At 35.3% G+C, this 20158-nt stretch overlaps 1 protein-coding gene across 4 annotated transcripts in view; it reads right to left on the minus strand.

The window, feature by feature from the left end:
- LOC125245989 (protein phosphatase 1H-like) overlaps positions 1-20158 on the minus strand; it is a 177180-nt gene that overhangs the window by 28906 nt on the left and 128116 nt on the right. For all 4 annotated transcript variants that reach the window (XR_007179666.1, XM_048156814.1, XM_048156813.1 and 1 more), the window contains exon 7: positions 11830-11893. Coding sequence is in view for 3 of the 4 variants with exons in the window: in XM_048156814.1 (XP_048012771.1) it covers positions 11830-11893 (64 nt within the window). In the remaining variant the exon portion in view is untranslated. The remainder of the gene's footprint in view (positions 1-11829; positions 11894-20158) is intronic.

The following is a 20158-nucleotide window of genomic DNA, read 5'->3' on the forward strand; positions in this document are numbered from 1 at the left end:
AATCTGTGTCTGGTTGGATTGCCTGAAGGGGCCGAAAAGGACGACCCTATGGGCTTTTTGAAAAAATCGCTACCGACCTGGCTCCCGTCTTTGGCGGGCAAAGAGATTGAAGTGGAATGAGTGCATCGTGTGTACACAAGGCTCACCTCAGATCGCGCTAAACCACGGGTTTTCATCTTTAAACTGTTGCGGTACACGGACAGGGAGCTCATTTTGCGGGCCGCTAGACTTCACACCCCGGTGAAAACATCCGACGGAGCAATGCTGTCTTTCTTTCCAGATTTTTCTCCGCTCACCGCAAAAAGAAGTGCATTCGCGCCAGTTAGGAAGGAAATGAGAGAGGCAAGGCATCCAGAATTTTCTTCTCTATCCTGCAACGCTGAAGGTCATTCTCAATCAAGGTGAACCTAAAATGCTATACTCCCCAGAAGAAGCAAGAGTTTTTCTCAGATCCCATTCATCCACTAACCCTCAGTGAACTTTAGCTGGACATTTGCTATCTAATCGGAGAAGAGATGCTCTATAGGCGACTGTGTCTTTCACTCTAATGTTTACTTCTGAACTTACAGTTACTAAAAGGTTTCATTAAGCATAAAGTATTGCTTACTGATTATGGTGGTATAATATTTATGTTTATAGTTGTATTCCTTCTTTCATATTTTATTATTATTATTATATATATTATTATTATTTTATTTTTATTTTATTATTATTATTATTTTATTTTTATTTATTTATTTTTTTCAACAGAGATACTATCTAGTCAATATGTGACTTTGGGGCCAATGTTGGTGCTTCAGTAATGTGCAGGTTTTTGTTGACGCCACGGATCATATTAAGGGGTGCTGGCAGATCAAGGTTTGTTCTTGGTTTGATCTGCCATAGTTCATGGAAATGTGTTTATGTTTTTTTGAATACTGACGGGAAGGGTGGGGGTGGGGGGTGGTTTCATGGTAGACTCAACTGGTTTTGTTTTCAAATTTGTATTTTGTCTTATTACGCAGTAATTCTGTTCAATACCTATGACTGACCTTAATATTCTTAGTTGTAATATCAATGGCCTAAATGGCCCACACAAACGTACAGGTTTTCTGGATTTTTTGCGAAGAAGAAAGATTAATATAGTGTTAGTTCAAGAATCCCATCTGAAAGAGGAGGATGTACGCAGGTGTAATAATAAGTTTTATGAAGTGGTATCTCATTCATCTTCGGATGCTAAAACCAAGGGGGTCCTAATATTAGTGCGGAGGACTTTAAATATTACTATTTTAGACAAAGGTTGTGATACAGACGGTAGAATAACACATATAAAAACAATAGTGGAGAATAGAAATATTGTATTTATTTCAGTTTATGCCCCTTGTACTCCGGACCCTACTTTTTTCTCTGTTTTGTCTACTTTTAAAATGTTCAGATTTTGAAATTGTATTGGGTGCAGACACGAATTCTGTAATGTCGCATATCCTAGATAGATCTGGACCAAAGGAATCACACTCTCAAGCCGTCTGTTCTGACAAACTTAGGAAATGTATAATCTCATCTTCATTGGTGGATAGTTGGCGTTTATTAAATCCTTCAGCCAAGTCTTTCACTTTCTTTTCTGCTACTCATAAATCCTATTCGCGAATTGACTGTATTTTCATTTCTACTTCTTTATCTTCAGCTGTTCGTGATGCCGATATCTGTTCCTTATCTGTGTCAGATCATGATGGAAATTTGTGCAGATTATCTTTGATCCCTCGGCCATCTCGCGCAACTAGATGGCGATTTAACCCTAAATTGTTACAGGATGAAAACTTTTGTAGCCAATTCAGAAATAAATTTGCTGAGTTTATTGAAATTAACCAAGGCTCAGTGGATGATCCACGAACACTTTGGAATGCAGTTGAAGGATTTATAAGGAATAACTCAATTTCATATGCCTCTTTCCTTCAGAAAAACCGACATAAAAAGATAGTTGAACTGGAATTACAGCTCCAGAATCTGACTAGAGACAATCAACATTGTTTTTCGGACAATACACTCAGCAAAATTATGGCGGTTAGGTCTGAACTTAATTCATTACTGAGATCCAGGGCAGAATTCCTGATTCAAAGATGCAGGCAGAATTACTATTTTCAAAGAAGTAGACCAAGCCACCTTTTAGCTCTAAGAATACGCAACAGTGAAAAGTTTGCTAATATTTCAGCAGTGAAATCCCAATCCAGGCTCATTATGACAGACCCCAAAGACATTAATATTTCTTTTCATTCTTTTTACTCTAACCTCTATACTTCTTCTGCTGTTGGTGACCCTGACTCTTTTGCAACTTTTTTTTCCAACCTTGATTTACCTAGGCTGTCGGATTCAGATTCGGATTATCTGGCTGAACCGATTACTCTTCAGGAGCTGGAGTCAGCAATCCGATCTATGAACAAGGGGAAATCCCCAGGTTTAGATGGTATTCCAGTCGAATTGTATACTACTTTTTGGTCGGATTTAGGCCATCTCATGTTAGATATGATAAATGTTTCAGTTACTCAAGGCTCATTTCACCCATCTGTTAATATAGCTGTTATTTTTCTCTTGTTAAAAAAAGATAAAGATCCGACTTCCTGTTCTAGTTACCGGCCACTTTCTTTGATAGGGACTGATGTTAAATTATATGCTAAGGTACTATCTCGTCGTCTAGAGAAATTTATGAACAGGCTAGTTCATCATGACCAAACAGGGTTCATTAAATCTTGCTCAGCTTCGGATAACTTACGCAGGCTATATCATATTATTAATTTATCTAATAGTTTGTCCTCCCCTTGTGCAGTATTATCTCTAGATGCAATGAAAGCTTTCGACCAGCTAGAATGGAACTATTTATGGGCGGTTCTACAGCATCTGGGTCTAGGATCGAATTACATAAACATGATAAAAGTTCTGTACGCCAATCCAGCAGCCTCTGTTCTCACAGGTTCTGTTTGCTCTAACCCATTCTTTATACATCGAGGTACTCGTCAGGGTTGCCCGCTTTCTCCTCTGTTATTTGCCTTATCCTTGGAACCCTTAGCTCAAGCGGTCCGACAATCTGAAATTATTTCTCCCATAATTATAAGGAATACTCATCATCATATTTCTTTATTTGCTGATGATATTTTATTGTTTTTGGATAAGCCGTCACATTCTATTCCTCATGTATTGAATTTATTTGACCATTTTGGATATCTCTCTGGGTTTAAAATTAATTGGAGTAAGTCATGTCTACTTCCCCTCAATTCTAAATTTGATCCCATTTCCCTTTCTGCATCTATTCCATTGGTTCAAAACTTTAAGTACTTAGGGATAGATATTTTTCCTTCCATGCAAGAAATTTTTTCAAAAAACTATAATAGTATTCTAGCCAAAATATCCTCAGATTTGGAAAATTGGTCTCGTCTTCCTACTTCTCTTCAGGCTCGTATATCGGTGATCAAAATGAATGTTCTCCCACGTATTAACTTCTTTTCTTCCATGATTCCTCTCGCTCCACCAGTTGGCTACTGGAACAAACTTGATGCATGTGTTTCACGGTATATATGGGATGGGAAACGTCCTCGTATTAAACTGTCTACCTTACAGCGAAGTAGATTACATGGAGGTCTTTCTTTCCCTAATTTTAGACTGTATGCTCAAGCCTTTTCCCTCCGCCCATTATCAGTTTGGTTTGACCCTGATGCTTCAGTATCTTGGAGAACAATTGAGGAATCTATTGTTTATCCATATAAATTGAAGCATCTAGTTTTTTCAGGGATTCCGCTTAGGCAGTGTAAGTCTAGGTTTGGTCCTATTGTAACCCATCTCCTCTCCACATGGAGGGGGGTTGAAAGACGTTTACATCTAGTTACAATATGGCATAAGCATTTGCCAATTTTCCACAACAATGTTTTGTCAGGCAATACTCCATTCCATTGTCCGCAATGGACTCATCATAAAGTAAACACGCTGGGAGATATCTATGATGATAATGGTTTACATTCCTTCCAAGAATTTCAAAAATCAATATAATCTTCCAGGCACTTCCTTTTTTATGTATTTACGAATTAGATCGGCCCTACGGGCATACGGGGTGCCCTGGGACTCTCAACTTCCTATTCAGCCTTTGCGCAAACTAATCCTTCCCTCTGAGGAATTTCCCTCTTCTGCTTCAGTCATCTATCTTTTTCTACTTGAGCATTCATACAAACCTTTATCTATTACAACTGTTTGGGCTAAGGATCTTAATGAGGATGTGCATGTTTTATTTTCGGATCAGATATGGGGTATGTTTAAAATGTCTTCTAAAAACCCTAACCACCAAATGATTCATTGGAAATTGCTGCATAGGGTCTACTTGACTCCAATGAAACGTTTTCATATGAATTTGTCAACCTCTCCTAAGTGCAATCTCTGTTCACAAGGATCTTTAGGCACTTTTTTGCATTTTTTTCTGGGAGTGCCCCTCTCTCTTCTCTTTTTGGACTCAGCTCTCACAGGACCTCTCCTATTTGTTGGGTACTGAGATAAGTTTGACTTCACACCATTTTTTTATGAATGACTTTTGGGACCTCACCTTGTCTGTCCAACAAAGATGTTTACTGCTAGCTGCTCTCACTGCAGCAAAAAAGTTGCTAGTCAACCGTTGGAATCCTCCTCACACAATGGACAGAAGAACCTAGGCGGTATATTTGTTGGACATTATCTCAATGGAACTCTCAACTTCTCGAATACATGGATCTAATGTGAAAACTGTCAATTTATGGCATTCATCTTTTAATATTGTGTCATCTTTTCTAAAATCTTTGTAAAATTATTTTATTGTATTTTATGTATTAATATTACTTAATTAATTTTTATTATTATTATTTATTTTACTTTATGTATTTTATTATTTTTCTTTTCTACCCTTAAGTCTACCAGGGGGTGGGATGGGTTGGGATGGGTTTTAAATTTGCACAGTTGCTTTTTGTTTTATACTACTGTTCACAGAAGAAAATTCAATAAACAGTTGTTAACAAAAAAAGAATTTTTGTTTTCGACATCTCAACGTTTTTTTATACATAAGTGTCATTTTTTGTCATTAGTATTTACTAAGTTACACTTCATTTTCTGAGAACTATCCGATTGGAGTTCGTTCAGAGGGAGACGAGAGTTCACGCATCATGTTAGTTTTCTTTATTTTGCAAAAAGCACAACATTTTGTTTTTACTCTGAGTGTATATGGAATTACATTTGATCCAAAAATAATGAACGTAACTTTTCAAAAAAACTAATAAAAATATATATTGAAACTGAATAAAATGTCGTTGAAACTTAAAAAAATAAATCGCAGGCAAAATGTTTGACTTTTTAATACACTGCATGTTTTGCTAACAGTTTCTTTTCTTTCTTTCACTGATCTTTACTTACAAAAGCATTTCCAGAGTTTTCATTTATGCTTCTGAAGTTTTCGTTTACGATCCCAGAGTTTTCGTTCGTCTTTCTGGCACAAATCTCTCGCGGGGGCGGGGCCAGCAGTGGTGTGTTCTCATTGGCTACTGAGTTTTTGATTGACAGCTTCTACTTGACCTGGAAGTGAAGACGTCAGTGTTGTGTTTACATGTGTGGAGGTGAGCGTCTGTAAGCGGCTTCTTATTTCATTTTAGTGATGTAAAGATAGGAGTTTTTTATTATTTTATCTGTAGCTGCTGCTACTATAGTGAGATGATTTCTTAGGCCTAGCACAGACGAATGATATAATCATCATTATCATCAATCATCGTCGTTATCTGGATACTTGTCAGTATTTTTTACGTTTACAAAATCAATATAAGTAACATTACTTGCTTTTGCTTTTTCGGATGGAGAGGTATTTTAGAGCTCATTTAGAGCCCACTTTATACAGCAGTGTTGTCTTGATTTAACCCAATCATTACAGGATCTGGTTATGTACTGTACATACAGCCTTGGATTAGATCATATTTAAAGGGGAAAAGGTAGTCTTTAATAATAATACATATAAAGTACTGTGCAAAAGTCTTAGGACAACATTAGATGTTGTTTTAGCAATGGTATAGTGACCATATAATTTTTTTTCAGACTTCTTATTAGAATATGACCAGGAAATACTTTAAATTTGTAAGCATTATTAAAAAACAGAAAAAAAGACTTCTACAGGCTAAAGTGGCAAGTATTTAGTGACCTCTCCTTACACTTGAGTAATAGTGAGAACCTGGCTCTCTCAAACCTAAATGGAATGGAAAATGACTGGAAGGCCAAGAAAAACTTTCAAAATCTGATCAGAAGTTTCTCCTTTAAAAAACTGGAAGTCTAGGAGGTCACGTTAAATACTGATTTTTACTTATAGAATCAATTTTGTTCTGATTTTTTTGTGTGCATATTTCCTATATTTTCTGTTTGCACTGTAATAAAGACCAAAAAATAAACATGGGTGGTCATTAAAACATTGCTAAAACAACAAAGCTAGGACTTTTGCACAGTACTTTATGGCCAAATGCAAAACCTAATACATGAAAGTAATTATGGCTGAAATTATATATAATTTGTTTGAAATAAATATTTTAAGTCTGAATAATTTGTTATGTGGGAATTCAAAGCAGTTTGTATTATTAGATTATAATACATCTGATTTCTTATTTTCCAGGGAGTGGAGCAACTTTTCCATTAACAAAATTCTGATGCTGACCCAGAGGAGTGAGTGGTAGCCCCAGAGATCCACTGTCCCCATCAGACAAGAATCTTATTTTGTTCAGACACATCACCTTTGACTGATTGGGATCTTGATCTTCAGACACCTGATATTATGCAAATATTTTAATTTTTTTGGAGCTCTAGATTAAAACAAGACACAGTTCACAAACACACAAGAGGTTGTACTTTATTCTTACTAGTCCATACTGATCTTGGATTAGCATACCAGCAACATATGAATGTTAAAGTGATAGTTCACCCCAAAAAAATTCTCATATTTTTACTCACCCTCATGCCGTCCAAGATGCATATTACTTTCTTTCTACAGATAAACATGAATTAGGATTTTTAGGAAAATAATACATGTCTTCGAGTCCTAAAGACACAGTAATCCATGCGACCCCAGTGGATGAATCAATGTCTTCTGAAGTGAAACAATAGATGAGAAAAATACTAATAATTTAAACTGTTTTAATTATTAACAATCGTTTCCCACCAACCATCATACGTGTATGGGTTACAGTCCACTTATGGGCTCACAGAGATGGACTATTTTCTTAAAGATATTTGTGCTTATGTGGAGAAAGAAAGTCATACAGTCAAACCAAAATGTATTCAGACAACATGAACATTTCATTCCATTCATTAAGTTTATTCACTATAGTTTAAAAAATGGTAATAAAATGAATTTTATGAATTTTACAGATGTATTCTATAATAGGTGCTTGTGCATTTTTATAGTAATGTACTGTATATCATGAGAATACTGTGCATTACATGAATAATCAGTTAGTGTTTTGTGGATTCTGGTCATTCCTTTCACAACATAATTGCATCCAACACTTTCACTTTGATACTTGTGTGTATGCTGTAGTGACAATAAAGAATTTAAATTTATTTGAATTGATTCATATTTTCATTTACATTTATACAACTGTCACAATTGAAACTGTTGATGATTGTTAAAAAAATCTACTTTTATATGTTAGATGATAATGTTAACTAAATAAAATAACTAAATAAAATTATTAGAATGATAAAAAAATGGCAACAAGATCATTCTTTGTGTGGAGTACTGAAATGTCCTTTGAGGTCTATACTGTCTTACAGCAAGCCACGACTGTTATTTTCATATTGTTTGAATCCTTCAGAATTGAGTGATCATTAATTGTGATGGTGTATGTGCATATGCTAACAATGGGTAGAGTGATGGCCATGGTTGCCAACCTTGATTACCTGGTTGGAGTGAGACTTTCTTGACAGCTGAATATATACATGTATATGATACTAGTATTCTCTTTAAATTGTAACAGCACAACCTAATCAGACCCAACAATAGAGAAGAATCATCAGAAATAATCAAATATTCTCCAAAAACATTGGACATTATGCAATATCTTCAGTATTATAACCTTTAATGTACAATTAAACCTCAAGACATTCATTTTCGTTTGATCTCTCACGCTCCTAAAAGTTTATGTCGACAAAGTAGAAGCCGCAGATAAATACAGATAAAATTCAAAAACAAAACTTATATCTTTAAATGAAATAAGAAGCCGCTTACAGACGCTCACCTCCACACATGTAATTGTAAACACAACTCTGACGTCATCACTTCCAGGTCAAGAAGAAGCTGTCAATCAAAAACTCAGTAGCCAATGAGAACACACCACTGCTGGCCCCGCCCCCGCGAGAGATTTGTGCCAGAAAGACGAACGAAAACTCTGGGATCGTAAACGAAAACTTCAGAAGCATAAATGAAAACTCAGGAAATGCTTTTGTAAGTAAAGATCAGTGAAAGAAAGAAAATAAACTGTTAGCAAAACATGCAGTGTATTAAAAACAAAGTCAAACATTTTGCCTGCAATTTATTTTTTTAAGTTTCAAAGACATTTTATTCAGTTTCAATTTATATTTTTATTAGTTTTTTTGAAAAGTTACGTTCATTATTTTTGGATCAAATGTAATTCCATAAGTGTACACAAATAAAAGAAGATATTCAACAGATTAAAATGGTGTATAGCTCTTAATTGTATGTGCAACATTGAGGGAGTATTTTGAGTCTCTTTCACACTGGTAAGAAAAAAACCGCGGTGGTATCGCCGGCGTGACCGCCGACCCGAGGGAGTTAAGGGACGGACACCTGGAATGCTACCCATTCACATCACCACATCAGGAAAGCCAAGGATTTGTAATCCCCTCCCCAACAGGAAGGAATAAAAGCTTTCCCAAGTGAACAAACCCTTGTTCTGAGTTTCTGACCTGACGAGGGAAGAGCAACGACACGACCAAGGTTATACTCTTGCGAGTAAACCTTTCACCACATGGACCTTCAAGCAGCCCAATTGCTTCTGCAGAGGACTTTGGTTCCTGACCTGCATAACTCAAGTACCTCCAACCTACAGAAGATCCTGCGGACCGACCACCATCTGACCTACAGTTCTCTGGGTTACACAAAGACCTCCAGCACTCAGTGCAGCTCTGCAACTGTTGGAAAACAATCCAATCTCCCACTGCACACAGAAGTATACCAGTGGACAACGTTTCCCATTCCCGGACTGATCACCCGACCAAGTGAAACGTAAATATAAGCTATAACCAAACCTTTTCCCAAAGGCCTTGGCATTAGGTTGTTGCTATATGAGATTGCTATTTGTGTAGAGACTGTTTATCTAGGGTCAGCGTACACAGATAAATACATTAGACACGTTTTCTGTATTAATAGTAAATGCTTATTTACTACTTCATACCAGCATCCAGAAAGACCACAATTGACTGCTAATTACCCATTCATTGCTTCGTCCAATCTGTTGCTCATATACTTGGTATTTAATTTTGGTTAACGTCCATTTGTTTTGTAGTTTGTAGTTTCTGTTTGATTATTGATTCAATTTTCTTAGTAGTTTAGTCATTTTCCTTCGTAGTTTTTAGTAGGGCTGGGTAAAAAAATATTGATTTCTCGATTTTAATCGATTCTCATTTTTACGAACCAATATCGATACTTAAATCTGAAGAATCAATTAGTCTAGTCTGTTTTCAGTTGATGAATGAACAGAACATGTAGCGCCTCCCATCCAATAAATCACAATAATCTTTGTGCTTTGTTACTTTTGATATGAAGCAACGTCTCAGATTTCAAATGACGTCCATCTTATTATGAGATTCAAAAAATAAATACCGTTTTGGCACTGTTTAATGTGACGTGACAGATTGCTTTAGTGCCTCAGTTAAAGTAAAACGGAAGCATGGAGCGCATGTGAACATCCTCTCCTCCGCTTTAATATCGGTTACAGCGCGAAATAAACACGACTAAACATCTGAAGGTATGTTAAAATATACAGTAAAACTTACCGAAATCGGTATCATGTCTCGTGTAATAGCCCAATCAGTGTTTCAACCTCAGAAAGATGTCAATAAAACAGCTTGTAAACAATGTCACGTAACGTCACATTTACCTCAGAAAAACATATTCAGTGACCATAAACTCATTAGTCAGTTAGAAAAGTGTACTCTAGAAAGCAACATTCTGATAAATATAACTATGCACCTTTACATATTCATTATAATTTTTAATGTTCTTCAATATTTAATGAATCAGTTATGACAACCACGATTTCAATGTTTATATTTAAAAAAAAAAAAATGAATTTGAGTAGAAATCTGATTATGCCATTCTAAACTTTATTTATAATAAAAAACATAATTGAGTGTAATTTAAGTGTTTGTATATAAATAAGTTAATTTAACCTTCAGTATTATTATAGTAGTACCAACTGACTCCCATGTGTAGTTTACAGCATTAGTTGAGAGATTTTTTTCCTCTAGAAAATGTAGTGTGTACTGTAACTGATATACTACATAATTAATTAAAAAATACAAAATAAAATCGAAAGCATGTGAATCCTGAATTGGGTGCTCGCCTGTGCGTAATCAACCGCATCGTTTTCATTTTATTCTGGAGACTGAACTCTCGCTTTGCTGCCACACTGGAGCGCACTCACGACCAACTGGACAGGGGTGGGAATTACAGTTACAAGTTACATCAGCCTCAGTGTAATCTGTCAAAATGACGGACGGCCTTCAGATTTTTCATCATTGCAAAAAAATTCTGTCAATGACGGAAAATATTTGGTTAATGCGACCTCTGGTTAGATGATAAACTTCCTCCAATTTATAAAATTCGAATTCAGTCAACAATCTTCCATGATTGTTCTTTATTGTCAATGTGAGATTCCTTGCTGGTGCCCCAAAATATTGGAAGGAATCATCTGACTCAATATTAATATTAATATAAAATATTAATATTAATATTTAAAACCATTAACTACATTTGTGGTGCCCTCATGTGAGGCTAATCCAAAATCACTACAACACCAAGGTTCACTTTCCTATAAATGATCATTCAATGTCTTCAATAAAATGACACTTGCTTGCATCAATCAGAGTTAAGCTGTACTTGGAGATATTGTCCTGTCAGCTGCTTATGCAAGCTGTTGACACATTTAGAAACTTATCTTCTGATTCATTTGTGGTTTGGGGTCTGCCAGACTTCTTCCTGTCAGTTTCCTCCAGATTCTGAGTGCCTTTTATGGTGTAAGAAAACTGATAATTGACACATTGGCTTTCTTTGCAATTTCTCTAAAAAGATGCCCTAGACTACCTATATGTTATAATGGTCTTCTTCTCCTAAGGCTTAAAATGTTTTTTTTGTTAATTGTCTCAACATTATAATATGCAACTTCAATGTTTTTATACAGGAGGACTAATAAGTAATTAATAAAAGTTGGTACACATGTAGGAAATGTTAACATCATCACAACATACAATAAAAATTATCCTATAGGCAAAAATTTATCAGAATTTGAGTGTATTGAATTTGTGTAATGCCCTCACAAGATGGAATGGACTCCTACAAAATGTTTGCAAAACCTGATGTTCCCATCTCTTCTTTTGTGTTAAGCGGTTATAGTCATTCTCACAAATTTACTTATTTGATTTGACTAGTGACCAAGAAAGTGAACAGAATTTTAAATAACAAATAACAATTGTAAAAAAGTTTTGTTTTGGTTTTGACACTTCTGATCCAATTGTCATTTCCTGTGTGTTCATTTGCTTTTTCTGCTTTTTTTCCCCTTTCACTCTCTCATCAGTTACCTTTTTTCCTTCTCCATATATCAAAGGAAACCTGAGGTCCTCATCCTCAATGGTTTTATAAGCCCTGTTAAGACAAAAAAGACAAAAGAAAGTAGGACTTAAGGGTATCTAAATTAAATGTATATACAATTTATCAGCTGGCCCAGAAAGCACAGAGTAAAAAGGCCCAAAGTGAGAAAGCCACTCCACTGATTCTTTATCTTGTCAAGTTCATTAAGTGAGCACTTATTAAACCACTTTATTAAAAGGGGCATATCAAGAACAACTGTAAAAATGAGGAAAAAATTCACTGTATCACAGTACCAACCATACTGGACAGTAATGCTGTCAAATAACTATAAAGAACACATTTAAAAACATACATTTTATAGCAAAATGTGGTAGAAATGCAAGTAAAATAAATAAAAAGGGAAATTAAATACCGAAACCGTTGAAAAAACATCAAACAGGACATGCACAACAGGACAATAAACCAGCAACTCCCATTACTCACCCAAAATAATATGCCATAGAATATAAATGGGTCTAAAGTAGAGCTGCCAATTTATTGGCCAGAGCCACTGAGTTTGGTAAAGCTTGGTAAAGGGTGGGACACTTTAGATTCAAGAGAGCATTTGATTGTACAGAAAACCTGATGAGAAGTTGAAGTGCAGTGTGATGTCATCAAAATCGTTGATCCAAAGTTTTGAAAAGTTTTGATCCTAAGTTTTGAAAGCTTATATCTTTTAAATTTGAAATTTGTCATTGTTTTAGAGCACACTAGCTTATAGATAAGAGCAAGGCTAACATATTTGTACTAAAAGCCCAAAAAAATTCAATTTTGATTTCATGGTGACTTTAAAGGAATGCAGTGTAAATGCATTTATGACACTTCTGATGTAAATACATCTAAAAATACATCTAAATGCCACTTCAGATGCAACTTCTGTGCCAACTCTGCAGTGAAAAAATTAATTTTATCTGCAGTATATTGATTTCATTTGATTGGCAGCTCTATAGTTTAAAGGTAAACAGTATATTTAAACAAGGTGTAGATATAAGTATTATTTTAATATGACCTGAGAGTCCTTGAAGAGTGCTAAAAAGCTAAGAAGATCAGCAAGATAGTATAGGGGCCCCTAGGGCTAGACCATTTACAACTTTAAAAATTGTATTTTATATTGGATTGGTAACCAATGAACTGAGGTCAGGACAGAATAAACACTAACCCTTTAGTATCCCTTAAGTAACCTAGCTGCTGCATTTTTTTTTTTTTTTTTAATGGAGAGATGTGTGGCCTATAAAAGAGCATTACAACAGTAGGCAAGTCAAGATCAAATAATTGCATGAGTATCTCCAGATCTTTAAATGACAGTAAAGGTTTTAATTTTACAATGGATCTCAGTTGAAATAAGATGCCACCACAGTGCTTATTATTTAAAAAAAAAAGAGGCAAAAATCACCCCCAAATTCTTAGCATGAGTCTGTACTTCTGTTTTATTTCAGTTTTTCTGATATGAATCTCAAGAAATTTGATGATGAAAGAATATAGTTATTACTCAAAAGGAGATAAACCTGTGTATTGTCAACATAGCAATGATAATGACCTGGTGGCGTCGGATGGATCGTTTTATTGGATTTAGGCCAGGCGAGCATGGGGGCCATTCAATGGTATCTATTCCTTCATCCTCCAGGAACTGCCTGCATACTCTCGCCACGTGAGGCCGGGCAATACCTAATGGCAGTAAGGGTGCCATTGTCTAGCCCAGTGGTTCCCAACCTTTTTTCCAGGAGACCCCCCCCCCCCCCAAAAAATACAATAAAAAAAAAAAACAGCTGTTAAGTTTTTAATAAATGCAACAACACCTCAAACATTAAATAAAAATAGAATCAGAATGGTTTTAGAATGTACATTAGCTTATTATTTACACAGAGGGAAGATGAAAAGAAAATGCCATCAAATCTTGTCTCAAGGCAGTCAGCTCCCTTCAGAGATATGTTCATAGAATTCATTTATACTTTTTAATTCATATAATTTCCCTCAGAACTCTGTTGTAAAACCTCTCACTTCTTTCCGCCATTTTATTCAAACGAAACATACACTGCATGCTGTATCTGTATTTTAAAATCCTGGCGATCAAATACAGTTTTAATGATGATTAAAATATTAAACTGTGCATCGTGCTTTATTGTCAGACTGGTTACTGTTTCCTTTATAATTTTATCATGCTGAACGATGTTACAGGCAGCATAACGTTCTCCACGGCTTCTCCAGACCCATTTGTGTCTGTCACATGTGCTCAGGGTGAACCTGCTCTCATCTGAAAAGCACAGGGCGCCAGTGGCGGACATGCCAATTCTGGTGTTCAATGGCAAATGCCAATCGAGCTCCATGGTGCTGGGCAGTGAGCACAGGGCCCACTATAGGAGATTGGGCCCTCAGGCCACCCTCATGAAGTCTGTTTCTGATTGTTTGGTCAGAGACATTCACACCAGTGGCCTGCTGGAGGTCATTTTGTAGGGCTCTTGCAGTGCTCATCCTGTTCCTCCTAGCAGATACCGGTCCTGCTGATGGACTAAGGACCTTCTACAGCCCTGTCCAGCTCTCCTAGAATAACTGCCTGTCTCCTGGAATGTCCTCCAAATATTTTATATATATATATATATATATATATATATATATATATATATATATATATATATATATATATATATATACAGTACAGTCCAAAAGTTTGGAACCACTAAGATTTTTAATGTTTTTAAAAGAAGTTTCGTCTGCTCACCAAGGCTACATTTATTTAATTAAAAATACAGTAAAAAACAGTAATATTGTGAAATATTATTACAATTTAAAATAACTGTGTACTATTTAAATATATTTGACAAAGTAATTTATTCCTGTGATGCAAAGCTGAATTTTCAGCATCGTTACTCCAGTCTTCAGTGTCACATGATCCGTCAGAAATCATTCTAATATGCTGATTTGCTGCTCAATAAACATTTATGATTATTTTCAATGTTGAAACAGTTGTGTACTTTTTTTTTCAGGATTCCTTGATGAATAGAAAGTTCAAAAGAACAGCATTAATCTGAAATACAAAGCTTCTGTAGCATTATACACTACCGTTCAAAAGTTTGGGGTCAGTAAGAATTTTTATTTTTATTTTTTTGAAAAGAAATTAAAGAAATGAATACTTTTATTCAGCAAGGATGCATTAAATCAATCAAAAGTGGCAGTAAAGACATTTATAATGTTACAAAAGATTAGATTTCAGATAAACACTGTTCTTTTGAACTTTCTATTCATCAAATAATCCTGAAAAAAAATATTGTACACAAATATTTTGTACAATTGTACACATTAAATGTTTCTTGAGCAGCAGATCAGCATATTAGAATGATTTCTGTAGGATCATGTGACACTGAAGACTGGAGTAATGATGCTGAAAATTCAGCTTTGCCATCACAGGAATAAATTACTTTGTGAAATATATTCAAATAGAAAACAGTTATTTTAAATTGTAATAATATTTCACAATATTACTGTTTTTTACTGTATTTTTAATTAAATAAATGTAGCCTTGGTGAGCAGACGAAACTTCTTTTAAAAACATTAAAAATCTTAGTGGTTCCAAACTTTTGGACTGTACTGTATATATTACTATATATATATATATATATATATATATATATATATATATATATATATATATATATATATATATATATATATATATATATATTAGGGCTGCACGATTTGGGGAAAATGTCATATTGCGATTATTGAGGTCAATATTGCGATTGCGATTTGCGATATAATAAACAAATAGTATCATGAGTCATCTTGCTTGGTTCTCAATGAAAATACACACACAGATTACTGATAATGCTGAAATGTGTATTTCTCAACTCAAACTAGCAACAACAGCAAACAAATGCACAGTGTTTTCAAATTAAAATATTTTTATGAAATTAAATAACATCTTTGCATTACTGCAAACTTGTTATAATCCCATTTAAGATATTTATTTCTTTACTAATCTGTAGCGGTTCAACGGATCACAAAACTCACGGTTCGGATCACATCACGGTTATGACGTCACAGATCGGATCATACTTTGGATCAGCACAAAAAAAAAAAAAAAAAATTGGATGGGGGTAACTTAACTTTGCATTTATTACTTAGCCACTTAAACTATTCTGATACCATAGCATAAACTGCTAGCCTAAATAATACATTATTAAAGGCAAGTGAACAGACTGTAAAAGAACAAATACTGTACACCAATTACAACAAGCATAGATAAATACTACATAAAGTTACAAATAAAGTATAAGGTCTAATTGTAGTATTAATTTTCATGCACAGAAATGTAATAATTAAATGTAAAATGACACTGTTCATTGTATAAATTTAATATAGATTAATCTTTGTTAAAGCTGTGTTTTGTTGTTTGATTTACATGACAGACAACAGCAGGTATTTATAGGTTGCTGTCACTTTAAGAGTAAGACATGCACGCACACATTGGACAGATATACATCCGAATTCTCACCTCCTTCAATTAAGACATAACTGAATGTGTTTACATGAATACTTGCTGAGAGGGGTATTTTGACGGACATAATGCGTGTATGTGACCATCCAAGTGCACTGAGGACGCGAAAGAGAAATCAATTTGGAGTTCGCGAGCTATAACGCGCCTCTCTCTCTCTCTGTGCGCGCGAGCCTTGTATGTATGTGCGTCATGTGCGCACCGATAACAGCGCTGCGTGCGATACCGAATTAAATCCTCTTTCCTCTTCAACCACTACTAATCTGGGTTTATAATCTTAAAGCCAAAATATCGCCATATAACAGAGGTAGCGTTTTTTCTTGCCACCAGTTCAGTGACCGTTTGCTCCGCATCCATCTTTACCCGTTCTCTGCGCTGCACACCGGAAAAGTCATGACATGACCGTGAGCGCCACACATGCCACTGCCTAAACTGAAACTGACTGGTCTTCTTTTTATTAGCGGTGTATAAAATGGGCAAACAGCTCTCAGGTAATGGGTTGTTGTGTCCACACATGTATTTATTTATTTATTTATTTATTTATTTATTTATTAACTTATTATTATTTTATTTCATAAAATCGCAGCATTTTGCGTCATATAATCGCACAAGCTTGACATCGCGATTGCGATATGATTAATCGTGCAGCTCTAATATATATATATATATATATATATATATATATATATATATATATATATATATATATAGATATATATATATATATATAGTGCTGGGTGGTATGACCAAAAATTTATATCACTGTATTTTTCAAAATTATATCGGTTTCACGGTATATGACGGTAATTTTTTTCCCCTATGCATGACCGGGCGTTAACCACATTTTCTATTGATTGAGAGAGGAAATACTGCAGTAGATTGACTAGAATGCCCTGTTTTACTGTCACGATGAGTGAATATTGTAGAAAATTCCACACTAGAGTTAATACAGGTTTACAAAGCTCCACAAAATGATGCTGTGGGGAGACAACCACCAATAAAACACAGACCTGAAACACACTCATTACAGACACATGAATATTAAAATATGACCATAGAGATAGAAAAAAAAAGAGTGGAGGGCACCTTACGCATTTTAAAAATCTAACCCTATATAACAACAAACTGCCAAAACGAGGGAGAAACGCGGAAGAACATTTAAACTAAGGATATTTTCAGTACATTTAAGAGCACTACAGTCTCTGAACAAATGACACACGCAAGTTTAACACAGAAACAATAAAGCAGTTAAATTTTTTGCCAATTCTTCTTCGAATTGTCATTCTATTTATTAACTTACATCGTCTTCTGTGTAGCAGAATAACCCATCGTGTCATCGCGGTCGTGGTTCATGTTTAGAGCACTAGAGTATGAAATGGGTCCACACGCTCGCTCCGATCTATATAATATGATCCATGTGGAGAACGTTGTGCGCTCCGCGCAGAAAACGCTCTATCTCGCGCGCTGCGTGTAGTTTGAATTCTCCGCTGTAATCAAGGGCTGAATCCGAAATCGCCCCCTATATCCTCAAATAGGGCATTATCTGAGAGGACAGCCATTTGTAGTGGTGTCCGAAACCATAGTGGACGTTATTGAGTGCACTCATTCAATCTCACATTGCACCGCAATAACGAGTGTACAGCCGATGTACACACAACGGCTGTCCGAATTCACTCACTCGTTTTCATTCACTCTTTCAAGTGAACAAGTGGATAACGTAGGGAATAGTGAATGAGGCTTTAGGGGGTGATTTCGGACTTACCATATGCGATCTCAGCTGTACTCTCACTACAGTGCAACAGTGAAACGGGACGCTCTCAAACAGTGACGTGCTGCGCCGCGTTCTGAACGTTGGTTAAGCGATACATACCGGTATTGCGGTATCATCAAAATTCATATCATAACAAAAATAAATACCGGTATTCGGTATGAACCGGTATACCACCCAGCACTATATATTTCTAGTGTTCCAATGACTGCTTTCAGTGGCGAGCGGTGACTTTTTTAACCGGGTATGCTGGATGGTCCATCGTGTAAAAAATGTGACCGATGCAGTGACGTTTAATGGGTGTATTTCTAATAAGCGAGACGCTCGCGTTCTCTGTAGAGAGTGTTAGTTTACTCAGTTAATGTTACTTACAATTGTTAAATGTGTCCTCGGCTTAAGTAAAAATTGCACATGAACGCCCTCCCATTTTGAAAGTTGAATGCAATGAGCTTGTAATCATGATTTCAGAAGTGGGAATTGTAAAATTTCTGCACGTGAAGGCAGCATTAAATTCAGTTAATTAGCCTTTTTCACAAGAATCGGATATCACGTGACGCAGGGTAAAGTTAGTTCCGCTATGTTGCTGAGGCTATTAGATATTATATATCTGATATTATGCTCTTTTCTCAAATATCGCTTCTTAGTTTTTTTTTTTTTCTGTTTTCCAAGTTGCTGTTATATAATCTATAAACAAATTATTTTCTAATTGTTTGTAGCTTATAGGCCACTCAGACCATTGCTCGAATTTACTGGTGGGCAGTTTTATTTCACCAGCTGTCATACAGTATAGACTACGCAGCTACTCATTCAATAATTCCCCAGCTGGCATCACCATACGACAAACATTGTTTATATAATTTATTCATATAAAAAACTAAACTCCCAATATATGCTTCAATGCGGGATATAAAGTCGTAAGAGATACATAATATTTTCGTAAGGTTAATGATGTTAAAAATATATAGTATGTATTAATCTCATGGCATTACATCCTGTATTCAAGCATATGTTATAACTAATCCTTACCGATTAAAAAGATATAAACTAAGACATAATTAATTTTAAAGACCACACTGTACACAAATATCAGTCTTTGCATTAATGTTGCAACAGCAACGATACTATGGGTTTGTAATACTGAGCATATTACAGAGGGTTATTTAACCCAAAAATAATTTCTCAGGGCAGTGCTTTGCAGGGTTTATGATGTCACCAATCCGCTTGCTGTAGTCCAAACCGGTCGTTTGTTGTAGGCATAACTTTAAAAGACCGTTTTCATTTAACGTTCAGTGCTGTAACTTTGCAGATACTGTTTATGCTCAAGCAGCAACATTAACTAACTAAAGTTAAAAAAAGTGAAATCGCAATGAACCACCCCTTTAAATATGTCTTTCATTCAGAGATGACATATGTATGTATATATATATATATATATATATATATATATATATATATATATATATATATATATATATATATATATCAGGTCTGCGTGATAAGGGAGCTGCCAGCTGATCATTTCCCCAGCATGTCGTGAAAAACACTCCCTGCATCCCAATGTGCATACTATCCACCCTAAATAGTATCTACTGAATATTACTAATGTCACATAGCCTACTATTTAGGATGGATGGTATGCACATTGAGACGCAGGCACTGTCTTTACAGCACATGGAGTGTGATAATGCACAGCCGCACCAAACAGACACGGAGAACATAACCAATTTAAGCGCCATCACTTCGAATTACTTCATAAATAAAGCTCATAATAAGAGCTCTGTAGTCTCACCAATAAATCACCAAGACCATTCAAACATTTTCATGACATTTAATTTGTAAAAAGACTTTGATTCCCGAACTGGTTCGGAAGTGTGAAAAGGACTAAAATTGAACCAGTTAAAGTCAGTAAAACACAAAAGGAACTTGAACCAGCCATTCATTTTGTGATCCTCAGTAGAAAGCATTGTCTGTAAGTTTTGTGATTAATTTGAGTTCAATTTGTTAAATGTATAATATAATTTAA

Source organism: Megalobrama amblycephala, linkage group LG14 (assembly GCF_018812025.1).
Source record: "Megalobrama amblycephala isolate DHTTF-2021 linkage group LG14, ASM1881202v1, whole genome shotgun sequence".
NCBI lineage: Eukaryota > Metazoa > Chordata > Actinopteri > Cypriniformes > Xenocyprididae > Megalobrama > Megalobrama amblycephala.